The 26,735-nt window shown below is 34.9% G+C and overlaps 4 protein-coding genes across 7 annotated transcripts; 2 read left to right on the top strand and 2 right to left on the bottom strand.

Annotated features, from left to right (window-relative positions):
• Window positions 1-5,584: 5,584 nt before the first annotated feature.
• Window positions 5,585-6,875, bottom strand: LOC140972073 (uncharacterized). Of its 2 annotated transcripts, XM_073434543.1 has the most exons (4): window positions 6,778-6,875; window positions 6,573-6,675; window positions 6,418-6,496; window positions 5,585-6,349 (listed from the first exon to the last, which is right to left on the bottom strand). In XM_073434543.1, the coding sequence occupies exons 2-4, from the start codon at window positions 6,597-6,599 to the stop codon at window positions 5,793-5,795; spliced, it is 663 nt and encodes a 220-aa protein (XP_073290644.1). In that variant the 5' UTR covers window positions 6,600-6,675; window positions 6,778-6,875; the 3' UTR covers window positions 5,585-5,792. The 2 variants fall into 2 exon arrangements, with proteins under 2 accessions (XP_073290644.1, XP_073290643.1); XM_073434542.1 differs by having other exon boundaries at window positions 6,573-6,866.
• A 3,927-nt stretch (window positions 6,876-10,802) lies between these two features.
• Window positions 10,803-18,586, top strand: LOC140973021 (probable LRR receptor-like serine/threonine-protein kinase At1g06840). Of its 2 annotated transcripts, none has more exons than XM_073435543.1 (21): window positions 10,803-11,031; window positions 11,125-11,456; window positions 11,954-12,101; window positions 12,235-12,306; window positions 12,427-12,498; window positions 12,764-12,907; window positions 13,056-13,127; window positions 13,207-13,278; window positions 13,737-13,811; window positions 14,107-14,175; window positions 14,547-14,615; window positions 14,695-14,766; window positions 14,932-15,018; window positions 15,116-15,184; window positions 15,311-15,813; window positions 16,053-16,208; window positions 16,362-16,645; window positions 17,008-17,059; window positions 17,156-17,406; window positions 17,522-17,656; window positions 18,030-18,586. In XM_073435543.1, the coding sequence occupies exons 2-21, from the start codon at window positions 11,345-11,347 to the stop codon at window positions 18,372-18,374; spliced, it is 2,859 nt and encodes a 952-aa protein (XP_073291644.1). In that variant the 5' UTR covers window positions 10,803-11,031; window positions 11,125-11,344; the 3' UTR covers window positions 18,375-18,586. The 2 variants fall into 2 exon arrangements, with proteins under 2 accessions (XP_073291644.1, XP_073291646.1); XM_073435545.1 differs by having other exon boundaries at window positions 11,302-11,456.
• A 520-nt stretch (window positions 18,587-19,106) lies between these two features.
• LOC140973022 (large ribosomal subunit protein uL16-like) lies at window positions 19,107-21,067 on the top strand. Its single transcript, XM_073435546.1, has 4 exons — window positions 19,107-19,167; window positions 19,923-20,424; window positions 20,579-20,660; window positions 20,816-21,067. The coding sequence occupies exons 1-4, from the start codon at window positions 19,158-19,160 to the stop codon at window positions 20,888-20,890; spliced, it is 669 nt and encodes a 222-aa protein (XP_073291647.1). The 5' UTR covers window positions 19,107-19,157; the 3' UTR covers window positions 20,891-21,067.
• A 449-nt stretch (window positions 21,068-21,516) lies between these two features.
• Window positions 21,517-26,735, bottom strand: LOC140973023 (KH domain-containing protein At2g38610-like). 2 transcript variants are annotated; one of them, XM_073435548.1, is made up of 7 exons: window positions 26,435-26,620; window positions 26,241-26,329; window positions 24,482-24,648; window positions 23,048-23,167; window positions 22,838-22,954; window positions 22,282-22,425; window positions 21,517-22,011 (listed from the first exon to the last, which is right to left on the bottom strand). In XM_073435548.1, the coding sequence occupies exons 1-7, from the start codon at window positions 26,521-26,523 to the stop codon at window positions 21,868-21,870; spliced, it is 870 nt and encodes a 289-aa protein (XP_073291649.1). In that variant the 5' UTR covers window positions 26,524-26,620; the 3' UTR covers window positions 21,517-21,867. The 2 variants fall into 2 exon arrangements, with proteins under 2 accessions (XP_073291649.1, XP_073291648.1); XM_073435547.1 differs by having other exon boundaries at window positions 21,519-22,011; window positions 23,048-23,164; window positions 26,435-26,735.

Raw genomic sequence — 26,735 nt, forward strand, 5'->3', positions numbered from 1 at the left:
CAGAATCTCAATAGATTATTCTCAGAATTTTCAAGAACACACTGCTACTCAACAGATTTTCGGACAAAATCTCGTACTGAGCAATTTCGGCAAAATGAGCATAACTATCTCAATTCTAAATGGAATTTAACGAATCATATATAATTACGAAGACAACACATAGTTCTAAAACTTTGTTTTGAATCACAAGTCCAGAATCCGAGCGCATAATTGGCAAAAACTCGAATTACAGTAGGTGTCCTGCACAGCACAGTTTCAGAATTCGATTTGACACATTTTGGTAGAAAAATCATATCAATTCCGTTTCTTATCAAAATTTAATGATTCTAGCGGCTAAAGAAATCTAACAAACAGAGCTACAAGTTCTTTTTAGGTCATTTCTACAAATTCAAATTACAAAAATCGCAGCAACCCAAAAACGGGAAGAATTCGCGCAGAACAGAACACCGGAACAGCAGCTTCGATCTACCCGAATCCTTGCTCAAACTTCGCGATTTCTAACTTAAATCGAAGCTTAGAATGTTAGGAAGACACTCTTTTAGACCGATGGAGATTTGGACGCCGGACGGAGGAGATATCGCGATTTGCCCGCAGCCGCTACACAAGTGACGGGAATGGAGTTGGGAAAGCTTCTTTCTTCTTTTCTTTCCTTCCCTTATTTGGTAAGTTGAGTGTATGTATATGTATTTTTATATATTGTGTATTTGATTACTAAAATAGTAACTCAAGCCCATCTATCCCGGTCTGTATTTATTTTGCTTTCGTGTGTAATTTAAATCTATATGTATTTTATATCGTTAAATTCTCCGATATTCTAAAATACATATTTTTAACACATTTCTTAAATTTATTTGACATAATTAATTATTTTAATTTACAACTCAATAATTATTCTAATTATACCAAAATTACCGGATAATTAATTACAGGGCCTTACAAAAATTTTATTTAACATAAAATTATTAATCATCAATATTAATTTTCAGATGATCCATTCTGATATAAACTAACTATGTATAATATCTATTCTAAAAAAGAAGAAAGTTTCCAAAATTCACAAGGAGTTAAAAGTTAGCAAAAATAAAAATGATATTTAACTTAATAACAAGTTTAGGGGTTTTATTTTAACATCATTATGATAATTTAGTTAATTAAGAGAATTTTATTTGACAATCGCTATATGCACTTCATTTAAATATATTGTGATTTTGGTTTTAGTAATATTCACTGTTCTATTAATTATATTTTTATTGTTTTTTCATTGTGAACAATATTTGGATGAAAAATATCTTTGTTAATTTGATAGAGATATCATTATGTTATAATCACGCGAATTGAAAAATGTTATATAAATAAATGAATATATTTGATTTATCATCAGCATGTATTTTTATTTATTGTGTTTTGATATATTTAGATTAATAAATATTCATAAACAAGATGTTATTCAAACGATTTTAAAAATTGTCTAAATCTCGTTATTATATTTTTCATTATTAGTCACCTACGTGCATCGCACGTAATCATTCCTAGTGTATTCAAATATGTGAGATTCATCTTTGACCTCACATACATTTTTTTAAAAAATGAATAACGATCGTAATAGAATACAGTATAAAGATAAGAGTGGCTCTCATGTGAGACCGTCTCACGGATCTTAATCTGTGAGACGGGTCAACCCTACCCATATTCACAAAAAAAAGTAATACTCTTAGCATAAAAAGTAATACTTTTTCATGGATGACCTAAATAAGAGATCCGTCTCACAAATACGACCCGTGAGACGGTCTCACACAAGTTTTTGCTTAAAGATAATATCGAATCAATATACATTTATATATCTGAGTGTACAATTTTTTTAACTGGAAGTCGATCTGAACAATCATCTATCAAATTCAGATAAGTTTATGTTACATTGTTAGCACTTCTTTCCGTACTTCTAAACCATTAGATCATGTAGGTCTTTCAAATTTTTTTTATAAAAGTTGACATATATGTTGATCATTCAAGTGTTAAAATTTGATCACATCATAGAGAAAGAAATATCTCACGTGTAACATTGAATAATTTATCAAATACAATTAAAAACATTGATTGGTTACTTGAGATATCAAAATAACTTGAAAGGAATGTAGATTTTGGAATATATTGAAAAATCTCAACAATAATTAAAAAGATCCAAAAGCCCGTTTTAAATTTGAAAATTACGTACATGTATATATATAACACAAAATTGTGAACTGCAGTCCAACACAAGATATAAATAGAAATCATTTAACTCGTATTTGTATCGATAAATTTCAAATTTATTCAAATGTAATTTTTGTCATTTTAGAGAAAAAATATCATAAAATTTAAATTCGATATTTACATGTTTATATGGATTTCAAGTTCACCAAATGATAAAAGCGTTAGAAAAATTTTTATTTCATGTAACTAATATATAAATAAATAATATATATTATTTCATAAATAATAATAAAAATATAATTGAAATTATTTTGTCCAAATACAACTTTAAATTCGACGAGTTGAGAAATTAAACAAGGCTTGTGATTGGAGCAATGGATTTTGACCCAAAGAGAGGGGACGCGCGTAGAGAAGTCATTTGCCGGGAGTGGATCAGATTCAGCCACTCAAATCACGTGGTCCAGATTCTCCCACCAATCACCAATTAAAATCTTGGTCGTCCGCATCCCACGTCAGCTGCAGTCTCCAATTTTCTCGCTCCTTGTATTTCCAAGACAGAGATAATATATATTATATAGGATTGATTTCCTGTCAAACTATCATTTTTGTATGTATTTATGATAGTATCGATTTAATTTATATAATTAATATTTTTAATATAAAAATAATAATTTTTATAAATTAAAATAAATAAAAGATTAATCTTATAAAATTGATATGTGAACGGTTTTTTTTTTTTATTTTTTATGTATAATATTTATATTTCATCTAGTTAAATATTTAATTATATAATGGTACATTTGTCACGACTCAAATTTTAATCCACTACTATATTTTTATTAAAATAATTCCTTACAAAATCCCAAATCGAAATTGAATACGTATACGAATTAGTAATTTTTCAAATTTTAATTTTTAGTCTCTATCTGATTATGATTTGCCATTTAATTTCCTCGCGGAGACGTAATCCATCAAGGCAAGTAGACGGACAGGTTCGGAGGAAAGCTACTACAGATCCTTTGTGGCCAAAATGATTGGATGGTGCCATCTTAGCGTGTCTGTTAAAACCACTGAAAAGCCTTCAAAACACCCAAAAGGTTTGATTCTATCGAGTGTGTATACAATGATCGACGTTTATTTGTGTGCATGATCCATGTTTAGACATCACCATATCTGACAATAAACGTGGAAGAATCATTGAGATGATGTCATAAGAATAACATCTATTTGACCAGGGTAAAATAACTCGATTTCACTTCTAACCGGTTCGAAGAGTTCAGATAAGAATCCAAAATTTTCAATGTTCTACGTGTCTCTACGTAGAAACATTTCCACCTATAAATAAATCATCAAGTAATTGATATCATTTACCCAAATTAGGTCAGCAACATAGGAATTGTGAAAGTAAGACCAAGGAGAAGTTCAAGAGGGAATCAAAAAGTGATATTTGAGCTAAAACTCAGTTAACTCCTTTGGTCCCCTGTCCAAGTGGTCATGCTCTAACTGTATCTAGTGGATGCAAATTAACCAAAATTCCTTTTCATGTGAATATAAAATTAATTATTGGTGTCAAATCTAGTTTGTTTTAGGGCACTACCATTTGGTCCAATCCTTTTGTCTGTGTAACCTTGACACCATTCGGTGGTCCTCCCTCTGTCTAATTGATTATGATTTTATCATATGGGCTTTGCCAAGAAAAGAGTTTTGTTTGACGTTTTATTTTCACGTTTGGTTGCTATTTTCTGTATTTTCATTTTTTTCCCTCACTTTTTGATTCATTCATTCGATATTTAATCGAATAAATAGTTTACGATTTCATTCTGGTCGAGATTATTGGAAAAACCTAAGTTGTTTTGGGATGATATCGACCAACTTTATAACAATACAAAGTGTAAATTAGGTGTAGGTTTGAGTTTGTTAGTTGGGTTTCTAAGTTCAGATGAAATGCATGACTGATTAACAAGTGGGGAGGAGTAGTTGTCGCCTGTCTGTGTGATAGTTTTAAATGTCGACAGAATATTGGACCATTGATTCATCCAATGTAATAATCACTAGCAAAAGGCCCAGTCCAAGGTTCAAATGTGAGCAGCTCATTCAAATGAAAAACATATAATTTTTATTTGTAAGATTCAAATATTGTCCCTCTTGTTTTTTTTTTTAATTTTAATGACGTGAGAATGTGACATGTTATTCTTTGAAAAGAGCTAGATAAACCTATGAGCTAACATAATAACCTACAAATCATATTAGTTAGGTAAACTGCATTGAACAAGTTTAGTGTGACAAGTTCGTTCGAGAATATATTTATAGAGGAAATTGAACTAATGACGATTAATCAAACGCTTACTTATTCCACCAACTTAGATACTCTTTATTATCTTTTCTTTATATATATGTGCTTGTGTGTGTCTACAAAACTTTTTGAGTTATGTGAGGAAACAAATTAACCCCACTCTCTCTTTGAGGATTTGGAGCATATATCATTAGTGCTCTTATTTTCAAATTCAACAAAATTAATCAATCTATCTATCATCTATCCTAATTACAAGCAAACACTTTTTTTTTTTTAAAATATAATTTAAAAGAAAATTAAATTTGAACCTTTGAATTTCATTAGTGAAGAGGATTAAATAATCGATTTACTAATTTTAACTGGATTTGTCGTAAAAATTGAATCTCTAATTTAAGATCTTAATCATAAATGAACTACAAATCATCGGCTTTGAGTAATCCATTTCTCCATGTGTGTCAAAAAGGCAAAAGTGTAATAAATCACCAATAAAATTGTAATGGTTTGGGCAAGCTCAATTCTGCAGCTGGAGTATCTGGGCTCAGAAAGAATCCCAACCGTCCATAAGAATTATTCTAAGGGCTAAGCCCCATTTCTCCAACCAAAGATTCTCTGATTCTTCCGTTATTGTCCGTCAATTTTAAAAAAACAACTGATTTTTTGTTTTTTGAGATGGGATATCATATCTGCTAATTTTATTTTTCCACAAAGCATGAAATCTAACAGATTTGGGATTGGGGCTCGTTTTTTTTTTTTTTAAATGTATAGTTGTTGCAGGTCCTTACCGGAGCTGATATTATAGCCATTGTGACGGAGCAAACGAGATATCTAATCCACAATACAAGGGAATAAAATACTAGAAAAAAAAAAGATGGCGATACGACATTTTTAATAAAAATTACACACTAAATTTAGGGTAATCAATCAACTTTCAGACCGAATACACATGTTTCACCAATGATTTGCATTTGTTCCAGTTTATTAACCCAATTTATCGCAAAAGTTTTGAGAACTATTACCGACAATCAACTTATGTTATAGAAACTAATAATGCAAAGCCTAAGAATCTCTCTCAAGTCTTGTTTTTTACTCCTACATTTTGTTTTGGCAAAAACATCCAACTATTGTCCATAAAAATTTTGGTACACGACAAACTTAATATAAAGACATAGAATACAACATTGCTGGTACCAAAAAGACATAATAAAAATGCGCCTAGAAGCAATTTCCAGCAAAAATAATTCAAGAACATTATTCTTGGATCATGTTCATTGCCATGCAACGACTAGAAACCCGTATGAATTCATCACCGTTAAAACCCATAATCATAAAACCTAGGCATATACCCACCTGAACCGAAGCCGTGCGGCGGCGGCGGCCTCCGGTTGTATCCGGGGTGGCGGCCATAATGCTCCCACGGATTATTGGAGAAATGAAACGGCGCACCCGAATTGTGAAACGGATGCCCGAACATTCCTGTAATCGCACTAGCAGGCACTTTATCGTGAAAAATCGCTCTCTGTTTATGCTGTTTGCACCAGAAATCTCTGCAAATCCGCCCGTCGATCTCTTGAGGCACGTAGGGTTCGCATTTATGCTCTTCTTCGTCTTTTTCGAATCTGTGGCCGTTGTTGCAAGGATTTTTGTTCTGTGGAGCACGATTTCCGGTGTCGTGCGAGCATTTGCCAGTCTCGTTTCGGTAGGGCTTGGATTTTTCGTAAGCATTTGATTTGCTGCTCCGCCTGAAATGAATGATTTCTGCATATTTCCCTGTTTTTTCAATTGTTTTCACTAATAAATTTGAATCAACTAATCTGCCTTTCACCGAAACACGATCGTTTTCTAGATCTACGGAGACTGAACAAACCCCTGCATTTATGAAATTTTGAATAAAGATAAAATAATTGATAACGGATGAAAATAAAATCACCAATTACCATCAAGTTTCCACAACTCTTCCTTCAGTTTCTTCTCATATGCTCTGCAACACATGCTGTTCACTTCCAGAACAATAAGCTGCGATGCAACAAGATTCAATCAAATGAAAATACAAAGCAGATTGAATTTCATGGAATAAATCAAAATAACTCACACTCGGAGGTCCACTGGAGCTTTCCATTGGAATCTCGATAGCCTAATGTTGTCCAGGTATGTTGCTCCGCCACACGATCGCTGTTTAGGGTTCCATGATTTCATCGCACAATATCCTCGTGGATATAAATTTAAATCTGTAAATAATGAAATAAAAATGGAAAACGGATTTGATTCTAAAGAGTGGATTTTTCTGGATTCTGTACCGTATCTGAGATTTTTTTGAGTGTGGGTGAGTGAGAGAGAGATGCCCACCATCCAACTTTGATATATTCTTGCAGTAACTTGCAATTGCCGATCCCATATTAAATTTTTGCAAAACCCTAATTTTGGTTTTGTATGATTGCCTTAATTTTTTTGCGAGTTTGATTATTATATTCATCAAATTTCAATTTTATCATGCAATTTTTGTTTATTTTGTTTGTGATATTAGTAATTTTTTGATAGATTTGGAGCTGACATGATACGGATGTGACGTTGATATATGTATTACCACTATATTATTGTCAAGGATGATCACATTTCTCAATATAGAAAATCAAAATTACAAAAGACAAACTTACGAAACAAAAATTTGGAATTTCTCCTAAATCGATTTGTCCGTAAATCGAGCAAAATTTTAGATTAGAATAATGGGTGACTTTTAGGGGCCAGTCTCTTCTAAAGAGTTCGAATGTGCGTTTCAAGTCGAAAGATCTTACCAAAAACGGTGGTAGATCAGTTTGGGGAAGCAAACCAATATCTGCCCCCTGTGCTCCTAGTGGGACTAAGGATCGCGATGAATCTTTGTTGATCCAGACATGATATTTATATATTTCCAGAATTTGACTTGAGCATTCGAAAGGATACGCTAAAGCACACCTCTGGCCCCGTTACTAACGTCCATTCTTTGGTTTTAGGTAGGCATACTTAACGGACCGGTTCGACTCGGAACCGACCCGGAACGGGACCCGGAATCGGACCCGAAACCCATAATCCGATTTTTAAAAATAAAAAATAAAAAAATGGCCTTTGGGCCAACGGCTGCATTTGCAGTCGTTGGCTGCCAAAGGCTACTGAAATGTGCAATTTTTTTTTTAAAATAAATTGGGGGCCAAATTGTAAATATTATTTTTTTTAACCCTCAAAATCATCTATAAATACAAGTCATTTTTTATATTCCACATATCAATTTTCTCTCAACTTTTCATTTCTCTACAATCAATATTTGACTTTCAATATTTCGCAATTTACTCATATAAATATTTCGAATTTCAATGACATCATCTTCAAACCATCGTGGTGATGGTGGCGAATACGCTCCCGACTTTTGTGAACATTTTGGCTACATCCCCGACTTTGATGAAGTCGAACCTGGCCACGAGGATGAAGAAGCCATGGAACTCCCCAACAAAGATGTAGGAACGCTATCGTCTATTCGAGCAAGCAACACAATTATTTGCAATCAAAATACTAAATAAAAAATTGTCCATTAATATTACTAATTTTAATTATATAGTAAAATATAATAAATTAGAGTTCGGAACCGATTTGACCCAAACCGGAACCGGTTTATTAGAAGCCGAATCAGTCTTGGTTTGGATTGGTTCCAAGTATTTCAACTTGGAACCGGTTCCGAACTCACTGGACCCATAACCGGTAGGAACCGGTCCGGTGGAACCTATAAGCATGCCTGGTTTTAGGTGACCAGGTCGTCCAAATCTCTTATTTTGGACATTTGGTTCATCAAATCGATATCTGGTTCATTTGATGGTTATTCGGAATATTGACCCATATTTTCTCTGGATCATCATATACAATGATAAAAATATATGAAAATCGAGATGTTATTTGAAAGCACCATTCATATAATGTAAGCGACGGAATATTTTAGCGACGGAATATATATAAAAACCGTCGCTAATTAGCGACAGTTTGTTAAACCGTCGGTAAAATGAATCAGCGACGGTTTATAATCCGTCGCTAATTTTAGCGACGGTTGTAAACCGTCGCTGTAAGGAATCAGCGACTGTTCATAAACCGTCGCTAAATGCCAAAATACACCCCTCACACATAATTGTATCAACAGCGTGCACATGTAAGCTGCGGATAATTTTGAACTTTCAACGGCTTGCGTGCAATATACGCTGCAAAAAACCATTTTTGTTGTAGTGAAGATAGAGAGAAAAAGAGAGAAAAAGTTCATCAGAAAATAAGTTTTTTCAGGAACCTCTACTATTCAACCTAGTTTTTTCAGTGACTCAGGGATGGCTGACTTTGGTTTGTTTGGTCAGCAAGATTTTAAGACTCCATCTTGGTCGAACATACACAGTTTTACAAATTTGCTTAATGTTGATCCGCAGCATCTTATACATGACATTCGACCACATAATGATGTTGAGGAAAATGAACAACATTCAATTGAGATATCCCAGTCTTGATAAATTTTTTGTTTGTTTTTTTCTCTGTCTTCACTACAACAAAAATGGTTTTTTGCAGTGTATATTGCACGCTGCAAAATTGCAAGCCGTTGAAAGTTCAAAATTATCCGCGGCATACATGTGCACGCTGTTGATACAATTATGTGTGGTAGGTGTATTTTGGCATTTAGCGACGGTTTAATCAGCGACGGTTCATAATCGCCGCGACGGTTTGAAACCATCGCTAAAATTAGCGACGGTTTATAATCTGTCGCTGTTTCCATTTTACCGAAGGTTTCAAAAACCGTCGCTAATTAGCGACGGTTGTTATATATATTCCGTCGCTAAAATATTCCGTCGATTACGTGGACCAGCGTCTGTGCTTACGAAGCGCGGACACTGCTCCATGTGAGCAGCGTCTGCGCTCCGTAAACGCGGATTACAGTAGTTTTGAAAATGTTTTTTTTTTACATTATTTTTGAAAAAAAATTTAAAATTAAATTAGTTTTAAAAAAAACCCTTCATATAAAGGACCATTAACCACGAGTTTTTGGAGCACAGGCTCTTTGTATATTTGCGCCATACATTCTATGATATTTATTGAAAACTGTAATGTTGATTAATAAATATTTTTAAAATTTCAGCATTGTTTTATTATTTTTATCTATGTTTTTTTTAAAAAAATTAGTCATTTTCCTAATGTAACATTGAGTTGACGCCGACTCAAATCTCACACGTACGATACCTAATCGGTATTCAACATTTCTAATGAAAAAATTTATATTATAAAAAAATTAAAAAAATGAGACCAAATTCAATTTTGACCATATATATAACTTAAATTACAAAGTAATAAACATATAAGATGAAAGCTTCATTTCTCATTTTTAACAAGAATCAAAATCGAGACCGGCCAATTGGCCTAGCGGTCTCACTACTTTTGCCTCTATTATAATGATTAAAGTTCAAGTCTTCCTTCCCTGAAATAGAAAATAAAAAAAAAAAAAAAACAAGAATTAAAATCCAGACACCAATAATTTAAATATAAAATCATTACTTTTGACACGCAACCCATTTATTATCAATGAAACATGACTTTATGTGTTCACATGATTTATTATATTTGTTTCATATATTATTATAATACACAATTTATAACATATTTATACGTGTTATTTTACTTTTCCTTCAAATGTCGTATTTAATGCATCAAAATCAAATTCGACAGCTTTCTGGCCGTTAATAATCAGAGATGGATGAGGTCAAAGTCTAACCATGAAGTTGGCAATATTCTTAAATAAAACGCGACTATTCTTCGACTAGTTTGTCGCGCGCAATTAAATACAAAAACTAAGGTGGCGTAAACAAACTAATAAACAAACCTAGTCACTTTTGTTAAAATAACTATGTAAAAATAACCTCTATCCTCGGGTTGGTTTGATATTACATATCTGATAAACCATATGTTAACATACGAGGCTGCAAATCATGTTAATCAGGTGAAACATGTATGTTAGACAAACACTTTGAGACATCGAAGAAACTTTTGATTCATCTTCAACTAGTTTTCTATAAATTAAGTGCTTCAATGCTATCTTTTGTCTCAAGCAATTTACAAATCTAAACAAAATATGACGAAGTCAATAGTCTAACCATTATTTAATTTAAATGCCAAAAAATAAGAATGTTCCCATTTTTTTGTAGTAAAAGATAGCTTAAATGCAGTACATTATGAAGAATAAGTCAATGAAGGCAGCCACTACTACGTTTAAATATATTTTTTGTATTAAAAAAGGACCAACGCCTGCTTGATTATTGTGTGTACATACATGTACATGGTCATATATTATTGGTAGTATTCAACGTTGAAGCCTCAACAAATGAAAGAGATGGGTGCTGTCCTCATCATTCATCATCAACAGAGATATATTCAACCTACGTGGTTACCCGCTCCGATGACAGACCAGTTACTCGGGCTTATTTATTTATTTCATACTGCTTTTCGTTTCATCAATTTTCAAACCCACTTTTCTGGTCCTACCAAAAATACCACCTTCTCATGTAAGTATTTCGCAAGTATTTTTACTTGATATGTTTCTTTTGTAGTTTGAAATTACGGGATTCTATATGATACCATTGGTTTTCTTTTGAAAGGTTGATCTGGTTCACTGGTTGGCTTGTTCGTCGTTCAAGAGCTGTTTTTTCTCTGCTGTGATTTGGAGCTTGACTAGTTTTGTTTTTGGTTATGAAGTGTCTGTGGTTTTGATTGTCTTATTGGAGGTTGTGTTAATTTGTGTGTAAACTTTTGATTTTTATTGATTGCTATTTCAGGTGGGTGATATATGTTGTAGAAAATTTTGATAATATCTGATAAATGGCGAATCTTGGGATGTCCCAGTTGACTTCTGCAAAGATTGGATTGAGTGTAGCTTTGTGTTTGTCTTTGTTTCTTATTGCTGACAGCCAATTAACGGATCCAAAAGAAGGTAACTTCTCCATTTGATATCATCCTTCTTGTTATATTCATATGTTCTCGTATTAGTGATGTATTCTGATTATATGTCCTGTGGTGGGTGATGTAAATCTCCATCCTATTCAATTTATGCAATAGTTTTCCTTGATGTTGGCTTTTTTGAAAAGAGCTGGAGACGCTGCAATTTTACCCGTCTAGGAGTCTGGCTTTGTACTGTAGTAAATGTAAGAATGTAGAGTGACTGGTTTAGGGATCGACGGTACAGTATATATTGACGGGTGGTAGTTTGATGTATGACCATTTAAAGTCCAAGCATTAAAGGCATTTGCATATCTCATATGTTGCTGTTTATTTGTCCTAATGGTGAATGTCGATGTATAGTGTCATTTGTTACTATTTTGATCCTGAAACTCAGGATGATCCATGCTTTGAATTAGTGACACCGGTGAATGTAGAAACAAAAAGTCATATAATATTTGATGAAATGATAGAATTTCATGCTTTGTGCAGTGAATGCATTGCGATCCATCAAGAATAGTTTGGTTGATCATGGAAAACTCGATGGCTGGAAGCGCGGGGATCCATGTACTTCTAATTGGAGTGGGATCAACTGCTATGATACGCCATTGGAGGATGGTTATTTTCATGTTAAAGAACTGTACGTCTAATAACTTTCCAGACCTTGCATTACAAATTCATGGCATCAAATGTTATCTTACAGAATAGCTTCTCTTTCACATACTACCTTGCATTTCAGAGAATGTGTTACATGTTTTTATTATTCTGAACAGGTTCTTATTAAATTTGAATCTATCGGGAAGTTTAGCACCAGAACTTGGACTTTTATCTAATTTGACGATACTGTGAGTAAAATATTCACACCCCATTACATTATACAGCACTTCAGAAATTTGGATCACTAAAGTTGGCATTAAGATAAGGCTCGTGAAACTTATAACAACTTTACGTTATTTCTATTGCAGAGATTTTATGTGGAACAACTTAACTGGTTTCATACCAAAGGAGATAGGCAACATATCAACATTACAACTTTTGTGAGTTGTAATGGCTCTTTGTTCAATGTTTCTTTTTCCCAGATGCACTTGTTCTACTTTGTCCATGGTCTGATAGAGGGTCATGTAGATGAGTTCGTTTAAGTTTATGATGTGCCACAAAGACATAGAATGTCGAAATCATATAAAAAAGCACAGCAAAATTCAAATCATGAAAGTTGCTCTCTGGGATTTTTAAAACCGTCCTTTATAAGAGGCGCGGATCAAATTTCATGTCTTGACTGTTGTTTCCACGTCATATTTGCAGGCTTCTGAATGGCAATCAACTAACAGGTTCCCTACCACATGAGCTTGGTAACCTTTCAAACTTGGATAGGATACAAATTGATCAAAATCAGATTTCAGGAGAGATACCACTTTCATTTGCTAACTTGAGCAAAGCAAGACACTTGTAATGATTTATTTCTTTTTGTTTATAATTTATGCATCCTCGCGAAGTTTATCTTCTCAGACCATTAAAACTTTTTGAGCGATTGAAACTGATGTGTGTGATGGCTATGTTTTTGCTTCATATAATTCTTTCTCTGCATTCTGAGCAGCCATATGAATAATAATTTACTCAGCGGACAAATTCCCCCAGATTTGTATCGACTTCCGATTCTTATTCACTTGTGAGTTGATATTTGTTTATTCAATCAATTTTGTGGCATTTGAAGATTATTTTACACACGTGCATAAAATTTTCTTCAGGTTGCTCGATAATAACAATTTATCAGGATATCTTCCGCCTCAATTGTCTGAAACACCACGTCTGAAAATCATGTATGCATCATATTCCTTAAAATGTTATTCCTCGTGCAACATTGCAGATTTTTTTTGATCTAGCTGTCACTTGTCATTATGCTGTTTCGGTACGCTACACAACTAATGACTGATGATGCATGGTATAAATATTGTTTGTATTATCAGTAGTAAACCTGTATGGTCATCAACTACTGTTTGTTTCCTAATTGAGTATGGTACATAGAGTAATTCCTAGCTCCAGAATTTGAATCCCTATTAAATCACCATGTAGTTAATGTTATTTCTCATTACTATCTTCTATTGGTCCTTCCTCATTTCACTTTTGTTTTTAATATTTCTGTGGTGAAAGAAAATTTTTTTTACTCTATTTCTGGATCTTTATTTGATGAAAAACTTGGAGTATAACTGAGGTGCATCATTTTCTATTTCTATGTTTACTTCTGTCAACCTTCTCTTTTCTTTCTTTCGTTTTTCAGCCAGCTCGATAATAACAACTTTGAAGGAAGTACGATACCTGCTACATACGGCAACATGTCTCGTCTGTTGAAGTTGTAAGTGAATGAATGTGTTGCTAAATTTTGTCTGTGCTACACTTATTTTTATTGCAGTTGTGAATGGTAAATGATCTTCCGGTTTTTTTTACAATTTTCTGTAATTCGGAAAAAAAATATCTCGATTCAACTTCTCCAAAAGAGTCTAATGTTCAATATGTTAACTTGGACAACACATAATGTTACGTTGCTTTGTCTTCCTTTCAAAAGATTTGATGCTTCTGAAGAATATGGGCACATTGAGAACTAGTGCAAGGTAATGTTGATAACAATTTGGTTTTGTTGGATATATCAGGAGTCTAAGGAACTGCAGTTTGCAAGGACCTATTCCTGATTGGAGCAATTTGCCTGATATTGCTTACATGTAAGTAGATATTCATTAAACTTGATTCCTACTCTGGACTTCGCTACTTTTATCTAGTAGTTTTGACCTGTTATTAACTTTTGGAGTCCTGCTGCAAGTGGCTCTCATATTGTTATAGGTTCAGAAGGTGCTAGTATGGTTTTCATATATCTATTTGTTGGCTAATATGCAAATATATGAGTGATTCGCCTACAAGAAAAAACCGACTAGTTTACATATTGTAAATAATTTGGTCCTAAGCCTATTTAAACATTGATACCCATGTGGCTTATGGAGTTGATCATAGTGAGCATGGATCAGTACCTAGAATCATGACCGGAAAAGTAAATGAGGTTTTATCTCTTTCTCTAATTGGGTGCGCTGAATTGCAGAGATTTGAGCTGGAACCAGCTTAATGGTTCTATACCACCAGGTGCTCTATCTGAAAATATCACAACCATGTAAGCGACATTCACGTTTTCCCTTTTTTAAGAACACGCAAATACCTTCGCTGTTGGACCTTTTTTTCCTACTCTGCAGTGATCTCTCGAACAATAAGCTGAATGGAACCATTCCTGCCAGCTTTTCAAGGCTTCCTCTTCTACAGAAATTGTGAGGCTTCATCAACTTTCCATCAATTTCATGTTCTTTATTTGATGGAGTTTATCTTGAAAAATCTCTTGTTTTCTGGTCTATTTAGTTCAAAAATCCCCTATGTATCTCAGAGTTATCAATCTTTTTTTTACATCGTAAAATAATTTAACTTCTTGGGTGTAGGTCACTTGCAAATAATTCCCTGAGTGGTTCTGTTCCATCAACCATCTGGCAAAATCGAATTTTAAACGAGACTGAGAGACTTCTTCTGTAAGGCCCCTCCTCTGTATGATGATCTCTCTATTATCACTAGACTGAAAGGTATTCTTGGTTTTAATATTTTAATGTGTACTTGCTGGCATTGCAGGGATTTTGCGTTCAACGAGTTTTCAAATATTTCGGGCAATCTTTTCGTCCCTCAAAATGTTTCCATCGGGTTTGTCGTTTGTATAGCTTTCAAATGTTGAATCTGTATACCTTCTTAAATTGATGTTTTTCTTGAATAAATACAAGTTTAGAAATTTGAGGTTCCTTTTCCATTTATACCGCTTAACAATTTCAGGCTTCAAGGAAATCCCGCATGCTCAAGTAGCAACCTGAGTCAATTTTGTGTGGGTCGTTATGTAGATTTCAGCAATACCTCGGGCTTTGGAAGTGTCAAAATTTGTGATCCTCAATCATGCCCACCTCCATATGAGTATGCGCCAGTATCTCTTACCAACAGTTGCTTTTGTGCTGCTCCACTATATGTTGGATATCGATTGAAGAGTCCTGGGTTCTCAGATTTTCTTCCATATGCCAAAGCATTTGAGGTCTACCTAAGTTCAGGGCTTGGGTTGGATATCTATCAGCTTGATATCGATTCCCTTGCATGGCAAAAGGGTCCTCGTCTCAGAATGTACCTAAAGATTTTTCCGTTGTATATCAACAACAGTGCTCGGTTATTTAACAGGACCGAAATCCTACGTATTCGTGGATTGTTTGGTGGATGGATGATTCCTGATAATGAAGTGTTTGGACCTTTTGAGCTTCTCAATTTCACTCTTTCTGATCTTTATCCAGATGGTACGTCTGTTTTCCAGCTACGATATGTTTTTAGACATTCGGATAATACGAAAGCATGGATTCAAGAAATTTTGCCTCTGCTGTGAGAATTGGTTTGATTGTTTTCTGATGAACTAAAACATTGTTTTTATGAAGTTAATAAAAGCAGCCATACTTTTAATATAATTAAGAGCAGTCATCTTCGCTTTCGTAATTTTTTAGAGCTGTTACTTATTTCCTTTTTTGGTTTTCTTTCTCAGATTTTCCCAGATCATCATCCGGCATAAGCAAGGGTGCATTAGTAGGCATTATATTTGGGACAATAGCTGGTACAATTACTCTAACAGCGCTTGTGGCACTCCTTCTCGTAAGGCGGTACTTAAAGAGAATGCACACATCTTCAAAGAGACGCTTACGTGAGTATTCCCTCTTTTTCTGGCTTTTTGGTTGTGTTAGTGGGTGCAATGCTACCCCTGTTGAGTTCGGGGAGAGAAGTTTTTGTGATTGATTCATTGCCTATATCGTTTGACAACTTCATTAAGACTAATAAATCATTGCAAACATTTCAGTTGCTAGGATCTCCAAAAAAATTGATGGCGTGAAAGATTTCACTTACGCAGAAATGGCATTGGCAACAAATAATTTTAATAGCTCGAGCCAGGTTGGAGAGGGAGGTTATGGAAAAGTTTATAGAGGTGTTCTTGCTGATGAAACAGTAGTGGCAATAAAGCGTGCTCAGGAGGGATCGCTACAGGGTGAAAAGGAGTTTCTGACAGAAATAGACCTATTGTCCAGGTTGCATCATAGAAACCTGGTATCTTTGGTCGGATATTGTGATGAAGAAGGTGAACAGGTACCAAGTTCACGTTTTTATACTTACCAAACCTAGCTAATGGACGAAAGTCCAGAGTCAGTTCGAATGTCCGATGAAAATCAGGATTTTTTAAGGCAAAATATAATTTACACGGGAAAGGCTTCTCCAGCTATAACTTGATTTCTTAAGGTTTAGTTTGCTAATTAACTTATGTGTCGTTTTAAACTTAGAACCCAAACATATAGACAACAGGATTTGATAGGCTTAAGACCTACAAGTCTTTATTTATGTTCCCCAAGCTTTGTGATTCTCCTAGTTCTTTTGATTCATTCATATCACAAGCTGTTAAATCTTTCTATATGAGTTAAATTCTCATATTTGTTGTGCATTTCATGGTGCAGATGTTGGTTTATGAGTTCATGAGTAGTGGCACCTTGAGGGACCACCTATCTGGTAATTTATGAAGTGGAGTTTTTGCTACTTTTCTGTTGGTCCACAATTATCTATGGTTGATTTTGCTAAAAGTTATATGGTGCCTTGATATGACAGGTAAGTCTAAAGTGCCCCTGAATTTTGCTACGAGAGTAAGAATTGCGTTAGCTTCGGCCAGAGGCATCCTTTACCTTCATGCAGAAGCCAACCCTCCAATATTTCATCGGGATATCAAGTCGAGCAACATATTATTAGACTCTAAGCTTATTGCCAAGGTTGCTGATTTTGGATTATCTCGACTAGCTCCATTACCGGAGCTTGAAGGAGCCATGCCTGAACATGTTTCTACAGTAGTTAAAGGGACACCAGTAAGAACAATTAGAAGAGCTAGCTCAAAGATATAAACACAAAATCACACACATTTGTATATATATTATTCGATCATGTTCCTCATATATGTTTGTCGTTGCCTGATTACTGCAGGGATACCTTGATCCAGAATATTTTCTTACTCAAAAATTGACTGACAAAAGTGATGTTTATAGCCTCGGGGTCGTCTTTTTTGAGCTCTTAACTGGGATGCATCCAATATTTCATGGCAAAAACATCGTCAGGGAGGTAATATGCCATTTCGCAGATTACAGTTCAAGGCATATAATGAAGAGCATCATTTATGTTGCTCAAGTGTTCTCCAGCATAATTGCTACCGTGAAATCTCACTGATTTGCTATTCATCCATTATTTTCTTTGACATGTGGTTGCCTGAACCTTTTTTTTCTTAGAAAAATTAGAAACAATTGAATGTTTGTCTCACTTTTATGACGAATTTTCAGCCTTTGTGAAATTATAATTTTCAGCCATGATAGAACTTAAATTATCTTCAACACACTATCATTTCCACTTTTCACAATTTTCAACAGCCAAAATTATGATGTACAACAAGAATCTCATTTGTATGCACACACGCTAAGCATTTGCTCGTCTGCATCAGGTCAACGTCGCATATAGTTCAGGCGTGATATTCTCTGTCATTGATGAACGGATGGGATCTTATCCTTCCGAGTGCGTGGAGAAGTTCGTGAATCTGGCTCTAAATTGTTGCCGAGATGACCCTGATGCCCGACCGTCCATGGCCAAAGTTGTCAGAGAACTTGAGAACATATGGTATATGATGCCCGAATCCGACACCAAGATAACAGAATCCATAGTCACTGATCCTGGAAAGTTTGAAACTCCGGCTTCTTCAGCTTCTTCCTCGAAAGTTCCTTTCTTCTCACAAGATGTCTCAGGTAACGAGCTTGTCAGCGGCGTCTTCCCCACCGTTATACCGAGGTGACGACTACGGCTCCATGGATGGATTTTTACATAGTATGATCAATACCATCTAAATTTGTGTTGCATATATTTGTACATCATTTGTAGCTTAGCTGTTTTAGTTTGTTTTGATTCTAATATAGGATATTTATTTTTGTGCTTAGTTTTGTGTTTCTCAAGCATTTTACACGGCCATCATGTTCTAACTCGGATTCAGTTGAATTCAGAAATGCAATATATATAAGTTTATCATCAATTTAAAAATGTGATTTCATAATAATTTTAATTTAAATAAATGATTTTATGATTCAGTTGCAATATCCAAAGTCATGATATCGAACATAAAAAAGATGGAATATTTGAATAAGAACAATATACACTATAAAGTAAAGACATAGAAAAACGATGCAATAAATAATTTGAGAGGTTATTTTTTTAATGAAGAAATTTTTTAAAATATAATTTATATTTTCCACTCTCAGTTAAAATGATATTTTATCATAGTTTAAGGTGGTAGATGAAACTGATGTATCATTTAAAAAAAAAAATTTAATACTAAAAAATATTGGGTAAACTCAGGTGAACCTATTTATGTCCTGATTCTTACTGAAGCACAATTGAAGCCCAAATTAAGAAGTTTCTTGACGGCCCAATATTTAGATAGACCGGGCCATCCTAATTGATATGACGAGCCCATAAGTATGAGTGAGCACTTAACATTTCCCTCATTTGCTTCCACATAGATATATAGCCGCTCTAGGGTTTCGTTTCAATTATATCGTCTCTCCACCTGCAGCACCTCGCCATGGGACGAAGTAAGTTGCTTTTCATAGATATATGTTCGTTGATTTGGCATTTGAAAGAGTAATTATCAATATATATACGCTCAATTCGTTTATCTGAAATATAGCTCAAAAGGTGATGAGTGGTATGATGTTTGGTTGATAGTATGATTATGCGCTTCTGATGTCTGGATCTATCGATTTATTTCTGTTTTTTGCTATTTTTGGATCCATATTTTTGTATTATCGAAAAATGCGGGGGCTTTCATGGGATCATGATGTTATCATGCATCTTTTTTTTTACCTTTGGTTTGGTTCTCTTTTTTTATTTAATTATTGATTGGGATATTAAGGATTGAGATTATGCAGTTCCTTTCTGGGATTTATTTACAGACTAAACTTGTTAGATTGTTTATAAGTTCTTTCATTGATTCTATTTTCATTTTAAATATATCTCAGCAAAGTGAGTTGTATGCTCTGAGTTTTTTTTTAATCTTCGAACACCAAGTTTGCATCAACTATGTTGTTGTAGTGATATCATAGCTGCTTTGGTTAAAACCTGGTTGTGATGAGTGTTGGTTATGGTTATGTAAAGACGAATTTTGATAGGGATAGTGTTTTTTATTTGTGATAGTGCTCTGAGTTTTTTCATTTAGTATGCCTATGGAACTTGTATGTGAAATAAAATACTTTAGGACATGGTAACTGCGTTAGTGCATGGGTACCTTGAGTGTAGCCATGATTGCTGTTGGTGTAACTCTGTTGGGTTGAATCGTGCATGCATGTAGGGCCTGCAAGGTGCTACCGCCAAATCAAGAACAAGCCATATCCAAAATCACGGTACTGCCGTGGTGTACCAGATCCCAAGATCAGGATCTATGATGTGGGCATGAAGAAAAAGGGAGTGGATGAATTCCCATACTGTGTGCACTTGGTTAGCTGGGAGAAGGAGAACGTGTCAAGTGAGGCACTTGAGGCTGCTCGCATTGCATGCAACAAGTACATGACCAAGTTTGCAGGAAAAGATGCTTTCCATTTGAGAGTCAGGGTGCATCCATTCCATGTGTTGCGCATCAACAAAATGTTATCGTGTGCTGGAGCTGATAGGCTTCAAACTGGCATGAGGGGTGCTTTTGGAAAGCCTCAGGGTGTATGTGCTCTTGTGGCTATTGGTCAAGTCCTTTTATCTGTCCGTTGCAAAAACGGTAACAGCCACCATGCTCAGGAGGCATTGCGTCGTGCTAAGTTCAAGTTTCCTGGCCGTCAAAAGATTATTGTCAGCAGGAAGTGGTAAGCTGATTTGTTGGTTCATGTGTGTCTTATTTGGATCACTGGACCTACTGAATTTTTCCTACTGATGGATTCTCTCTAAAGGATGTTATTTTTTTAATTGTAATTATAATGTTTGCAGTTTATGCTTTATATTTTCCGTCTTAATTTGCAGGGGGTTCACTAAATTCAGCCGCACTGATTATATCAAGTGGAAATCGGAGAATAAGATTTTACCTGATGGTGTCAATGCAAAAGTATGGTGATGCCTATGAGATAACTGGCATAATTTCTATATATATTTTTGCATTTTTTGTTTGTTTGTTTATCCTAATTTCTTTGTGGTAATATACTGGTTGATATTCTTTACGCGAGCATTTTTATGATGTACTTGAAATTTCAAAATTTGCAGCTTCTGGGATGTCATGGGCGATTGGCAAACCGTAAACCAGGAAGAGCTTTCTTGTCTGAGGATTTAATTGAGTGATGAATAATGTTAAGTCATTGCAGATCAAGCAGGAGTAGTTCGTGTTCTCTGTAAATTAAATTAGCGTATTTAATGGCAACCTTTGAAATTGTTTGCTTTAGCTCGGTTGCTTGTTTTTTCAATTTAATAGTATGTGTCACGAAAGATGTTTGCTTTGATGTGTTCTTCGGAACTTCAGTACCGTCCCATTTACCTTACAGCCACATCGCATGTTTTTCTTAGCATTTAAAGGTTCACACATGCATGTTTCAGATAAACTTCAGATTTCTTGTTCCTTTAAGGGTGATCGCCTAATGGCTTTCTTGACTCGAATTTGGATATAGTTTACAAATTAATTGGTTTAGTAATATCTGATGCATTCGAGGATTTTTCTTTGTTGTATCAGATGCACATGGCTAAACCCATTCTTCTTTGGTGTTCTTTCAAGCATTTGATAATTACGTTAATGTATAACGAGCCACCGGTTCTCACTTTTCCACCAATGTTTCATTGTTGAAGGAATGTGAGAAATTGATGGTGTTGATTTCTTTCAGACAAACAAATATAAATGCAAAATATGATTCACACACAAACACAAACACACAAACACAAAAGAGAAATAACAAAAGAAAATGGAGAGGCCTGAAGATGCAATCGAAAATTCAACCTTAAAGGCAAAAGGCTATATATGTGTAGCATAATACAGAATAATACTTGCTAACAAACATCACCAACATTGGTTTGGCAAAAACATTGCAAAATAAAGATTAAAAACAAATAAATCCAATAATCATCCTACTAGTCTACTTTTAACAATAATAAACAGCCACAGAGAATGGCGTTGTTACTTCTAACCATTGTTTCTATAGTCTCATGTGATTCTTGCATCTGAAGTCCTTCGCCAGATTGCTGAGCTCTGTTCAATGGCCAAAGGCATGCATCACTTTGAAATGCATTAAGAGATTGCCGGCTTCTGAAGGAACTATAGCATGATGTCATTACCAGCCGGTTTTGGGACGCTTCAGTCCACCAGAATTGAAGGGAGATACACTCCCCGTTGGTTGGGGGCTCTCTTCTCTGATGTTGTTCAGCATGGCAAGTTCTCTAAGCTGTTGTCTCTTGTACATATCCTGAGACTCATCCTGTAAATGAAAAATTCATAATCATTTTTTTTATATATGCAAACACCACCTTAGTCTTTTCATGCCATTTGACTAAAGGAGAAGTCGTATGTCATGGTATTCAATTTCATTGAAAGTTCGTTGTAGAATTTCCAAGTCCTGAGAGATGACAAACCAATTTCGGCAGGTAGCTAAGAGAGACTATCGTTTCAAAGATCTAGAAACTTATGATATCGCGGGACATTTAATCCTTGAACAATGATTTATAAATCAATAAAGCATTGGACATACCACTGGTTTGAGCAGCTCTTCAATAATCTCCTTTGCTTGTTTCAACCGCATATCAGCAATATTGGCAGGCAATTCTGCCTCAATTAAAATATGTAATGGATCATTCAAGTGTTCATATCCCGGCCTACCTCTTAGGCTCTCCTCCTTCAGTTAAACCATAAATAATGAATTAATGACCGTCAACAAAATCACATACAAACTGATTATGAGCGGGGCCATATGCGGAAATAAATTAGTTAGACGCAATGTTCCAAATGGCGGCCACCTAGGCGCTAGGCGGTCGAGATGAGATGGGGCGGGCTAGGCGAGCCGGTTAAGTATAAAAAAATTCAACAGCCTAGGAACCACGGTAATGTAGGCGGCCTGAGATGGGGAGGGCTAGGCGGTAGGGTGAGGCGAGGCGGGTAAGTATAAAAAAATTCAACCGCCGAGGCGGGGTTAAGTATAAAAAATTCAAACGCCTAGCACCAAATGCCATTATTTTTTCGTTTACCCCTGACAGATTGACAAAAACACCCGACAGTTTCTGTCTGAATATAACAGCAAAATTATTTACCTTGTCAGGATCCTTTATCGAACCTTTTCCCCTGATAAAGACGCGGCAACCAGTAGAAGCTTCTACACGCTTAAGAGAATTGCCTCGAGGACCTAAAAGCCTTCCAACAAAGTTGAACTGTTGTCCAAAGAGAACGTAACAGTCATTAGTTTTTAGCACTTGGTTCAAGAAAGCTGAACTTAAGTTCAGCAGGGGGCTTTCTTAGCTTACATTTGGATATCTTTCGACTGGTATGTCCAAGCGTAATACCCTCTTCACGGTGAAAGAACTCGGACTTCCGGGCGCTGATTGCCAGTCTATGGTCATACCCTGTGGTCTACTTAATCTCTGCTCCACAAAGAACACAATGACAGCGTATAAGTGTCATCAACCATGAAGAGGCATACTTTTTATGTCTTCGGAAGTTTGATCAAAAAGAGCATAAGAGTTGAGAAATTTTAATTGCAAGTATGATCATGAGTTTAAATCACCGAGTAGATTAGCTAGTATTCTTCTATCGCAAGGTAACTTTGCTTCCTAAACCATGCACATGGCGATTTGATGAAAGGAAAAAAATGGTTAATATGTCAGCTTCTGGCAATATCAGACTCAAAATTCTACTTGAAACATATCATGTAAAAATCATTTATACTCCATAGAGATGATAGAATATAGGAAAACCAAGTTAATATTCAGAAAGTTCAGTAGTATAATATGAATACGATATAAAAAGGGAAAAAAAGAACGTAGAACACTGCTTCATTTTCTTATCGACTATCATTTAGTGATTGTTGAATTGCACAAATCAAATCACAGATAAACAGTCAAATGGGGTGTCAAATAGTTCTGACATCAAGCTAGACTTAGGAAACTGCTTATTGGTGGAGGTAATATTAACATGCATATATGAGCACAATTTGATTCATGTACTTGGGTAAGACATGCTGTCAATTTGATTAGTGACATGAATTCTCCGAAATTGATGTCAGATTTCTTTTAGATGTACAATGGTAGCAAATTAAAAGTTATAGTACCAACGTCAATCAATCAACTTATAAAATACGGCAATATGTTGGATGAAGAAACCAACCAAATAACTTTCACATCTGTATCTACCTACTATCTATTCTACACAGTATATTCAGTCAGAGACGTATGAAGTAACCACCGTGGTATGCCACATGTGTGTGCCAAAAACACCCCGCATATCAATATCTATTGGACATTTATAACATATATCAAGCAAGAAAAAAACTTTAGCCCCTAAACATCCATATATCATACTTCTTTGATCGTATATTTTGTGAGAAATGATAATCATTGTCAGCATCTGTTGCTGATTGAGGTGGAGCAGTAAACAGTTTTAACAATGCTTGTCTGGGCAACCAAAGTTTTGATTTCTACCTTCAAAGATACATGCACAACAATAATGTTCCAACTGCACGCCATATCTATTGGTGTCTATAATGTGACATAAGCTCCAGAACTAATGTGAATACTTTACATCAACTTGTTTAAATAATATAAAAGTAACATCAAATGTAACAAGGAGCAATCCACAGAATTAGTGAAGAACCAGATATTTCATAATGATGAAAAGTCATCTTTTATACAAGGAAAAAATGTGAGTATTTTAATTTTGACAGCAAATAAAACTTAGCTCACCTCATTTTGAATGCCGCTCCAACCATTTCCGTTCCAGCTACCAATACCTTTTCCTCCAATATCTGGCATCAAATCCAAAGAGGTTCCCTGACTCGGGCTACCGCGCTGTAGATTGTCAAAATCGCTGAACCCTTGGTTGGAGAATCTTCCAGATACTTTTAAAATTTCTGTCATCAAAATGATAATAAAATTAAATACATCACATACATGAGAATGAAACTGAAGAATTGATAGCATTTCAGCGATCTTAAACTCGAAACAAAAATCTCATTGTCAATCAAATAAAGATCTCTATCTGAATGAGGAATGAAACCACCAACAAGGATCTCATATATTTAAGCAACGAGGAGAATTAGACGAGATTTAGAACTATACTTTGAGATTTACTTGGTTCTATACATTACAGGACTTCTTGTACTAAATGTTTGATGTCGAAATGCGTCATACCATTGCAAACTTCGAAAATTGAACCCTTACCATCATCTCATAAATCTCAATCACACTCGTTACAACTTATAATGATGATTTCGCATAGTTAATTATACATCAACTCCATTTCCGATAACTTTGTACAATAAAAAGTGTATGAATTTGCATAGCACTGCTTGAAGAGAAGGAATAATAGATCACACTTTGCACTCCTGAATAACACTTATTGTGCTTCAAAACATAAAAGATGTCTTCTGGATAATTCCTTTTGACATAAAGGAGTAAGACTCAAGCTCAAGTCTTACTGAGCTCGAGCTTTTATATGATAAACCGAGAGCTCGTGATCAGGGTTGTGAGCTTTTTTAACATTTTTATTTATGTATTAAATTATAACATACATTGATGAGTTACTATAATGATGAAAATTAATGATATTGATGTTCATATATAATTAATTATATTTGTTATTAAAAAAATTGTTCAACCTTTTCATAATATAACATATGATTCCTTCGTGTTTCTTCGATTTTGATTACGATAAATTATAATTTAGTTCGTTGAGAAACTTGAGCTTGATACAGAAATTCATGGTCTTAATTGAGCCTGGAAAATTTTAAAACCTTGATTTGAGCTCAACTGTTCACACACTTAAACACACTCCGAGGTTCTGACTACAACACCTATAATTCTCAATAGGGAGAGGGAAAAAATGCTACCTTGTTAAACATGCCACCTCCATTTTCTACAACTTCAGGCCATCAACTATGTGCCACTCAACCTACCATTCTCGCGAAACAATAGAATAGCTCACACATTGCTCTGTCACGTGAAGGGTGTGTATTCGTAACATGTATCACTATATTCTGTGAAGAACTTGTTCACTATTCCTTGACACGCAACAAAAGAATCTTCCAATAAATGCTTTCCTCGAATTTCAATAGCATGTAGCAAATGAAAACAAATCCCAACACCAAAACGCCAGCTACCACCACCACCAATCCTTTCCATGCTAGTAACAGTAAGGAATAGGATTCTATTACAGCTAAGCAAATTGATTAATTGATTTGGCCAGCAATTTAATATATAAATGTATCTTGAAACATCATTAGAAATTCATCACATAACAATCTTCAGCAAGGGTATGACTTATGAGAAACTAATAACCATGATTAGTCCCAATCAATGCCACAATCCAGTTCAAAAAATTGAAAACAGGGGAACCCAACAGGATCATGCATACACATCAAAACACGAGAAATCTCAACAATTAGCTAAAATCAAATTTCTAAAACTACAAAACCAGATCCAAAAATCTATCTAGAGGTAAAACCTTGATCCAAGAGTCGACTACATATAGGAACTACTTGCATAAAAGGTCCAAGCTTCTGCCTTTCTGCAAGCAGCTCTGTCAAGTATTGGCTGCAATCAATCGACAACACAGACAAAACAAAGAATTAATAAATTCCCAACAAGAATCAAGATTCGAGAATCTTTCAGCATAAATATGAAGAGAAAAATAAATACTTGTCAACATCAGAATTGGTCCTTAGAAGCGGAGAAGGGATTCTTCTAGCAGGTGAAAAGTTCAAGTTTTGATGGTACAAACTGGACATGACGGCAAGGAAAAATGAAATGGTGGAGCGAGATTCAACTAGTGTACTGAGGAAGGAAAAAAAAGAAAATGAGTGAAGGTTTGAACTGGGAAAACAAAAACCCTAGGGAGAAAAACAGTAAATTGAGTGGCTCTTTTTTCAGTTTTTGCGAAATTGTGAGTTGGGGACTTGGAGGCTTGCATAGGTGTGGGGCAATCATATGTACACGTCTG

Source organism: Primulina huaijiensis, chromosome 3 (assembly GCF_012295235.1).
Source record: "Primulina huaijiensis isolate GDHJ02 chromosome 3, ASM1229523v2, whole genome shotgun sequence".
In the NCBI taxonomy this organism is placed as follows: Eukaryota; Viridiplantae; Streptophyta; class Magnoliopsida; order Lamiales; family Gesneriaceae; genus Primulina; species Primulina huaijiensis.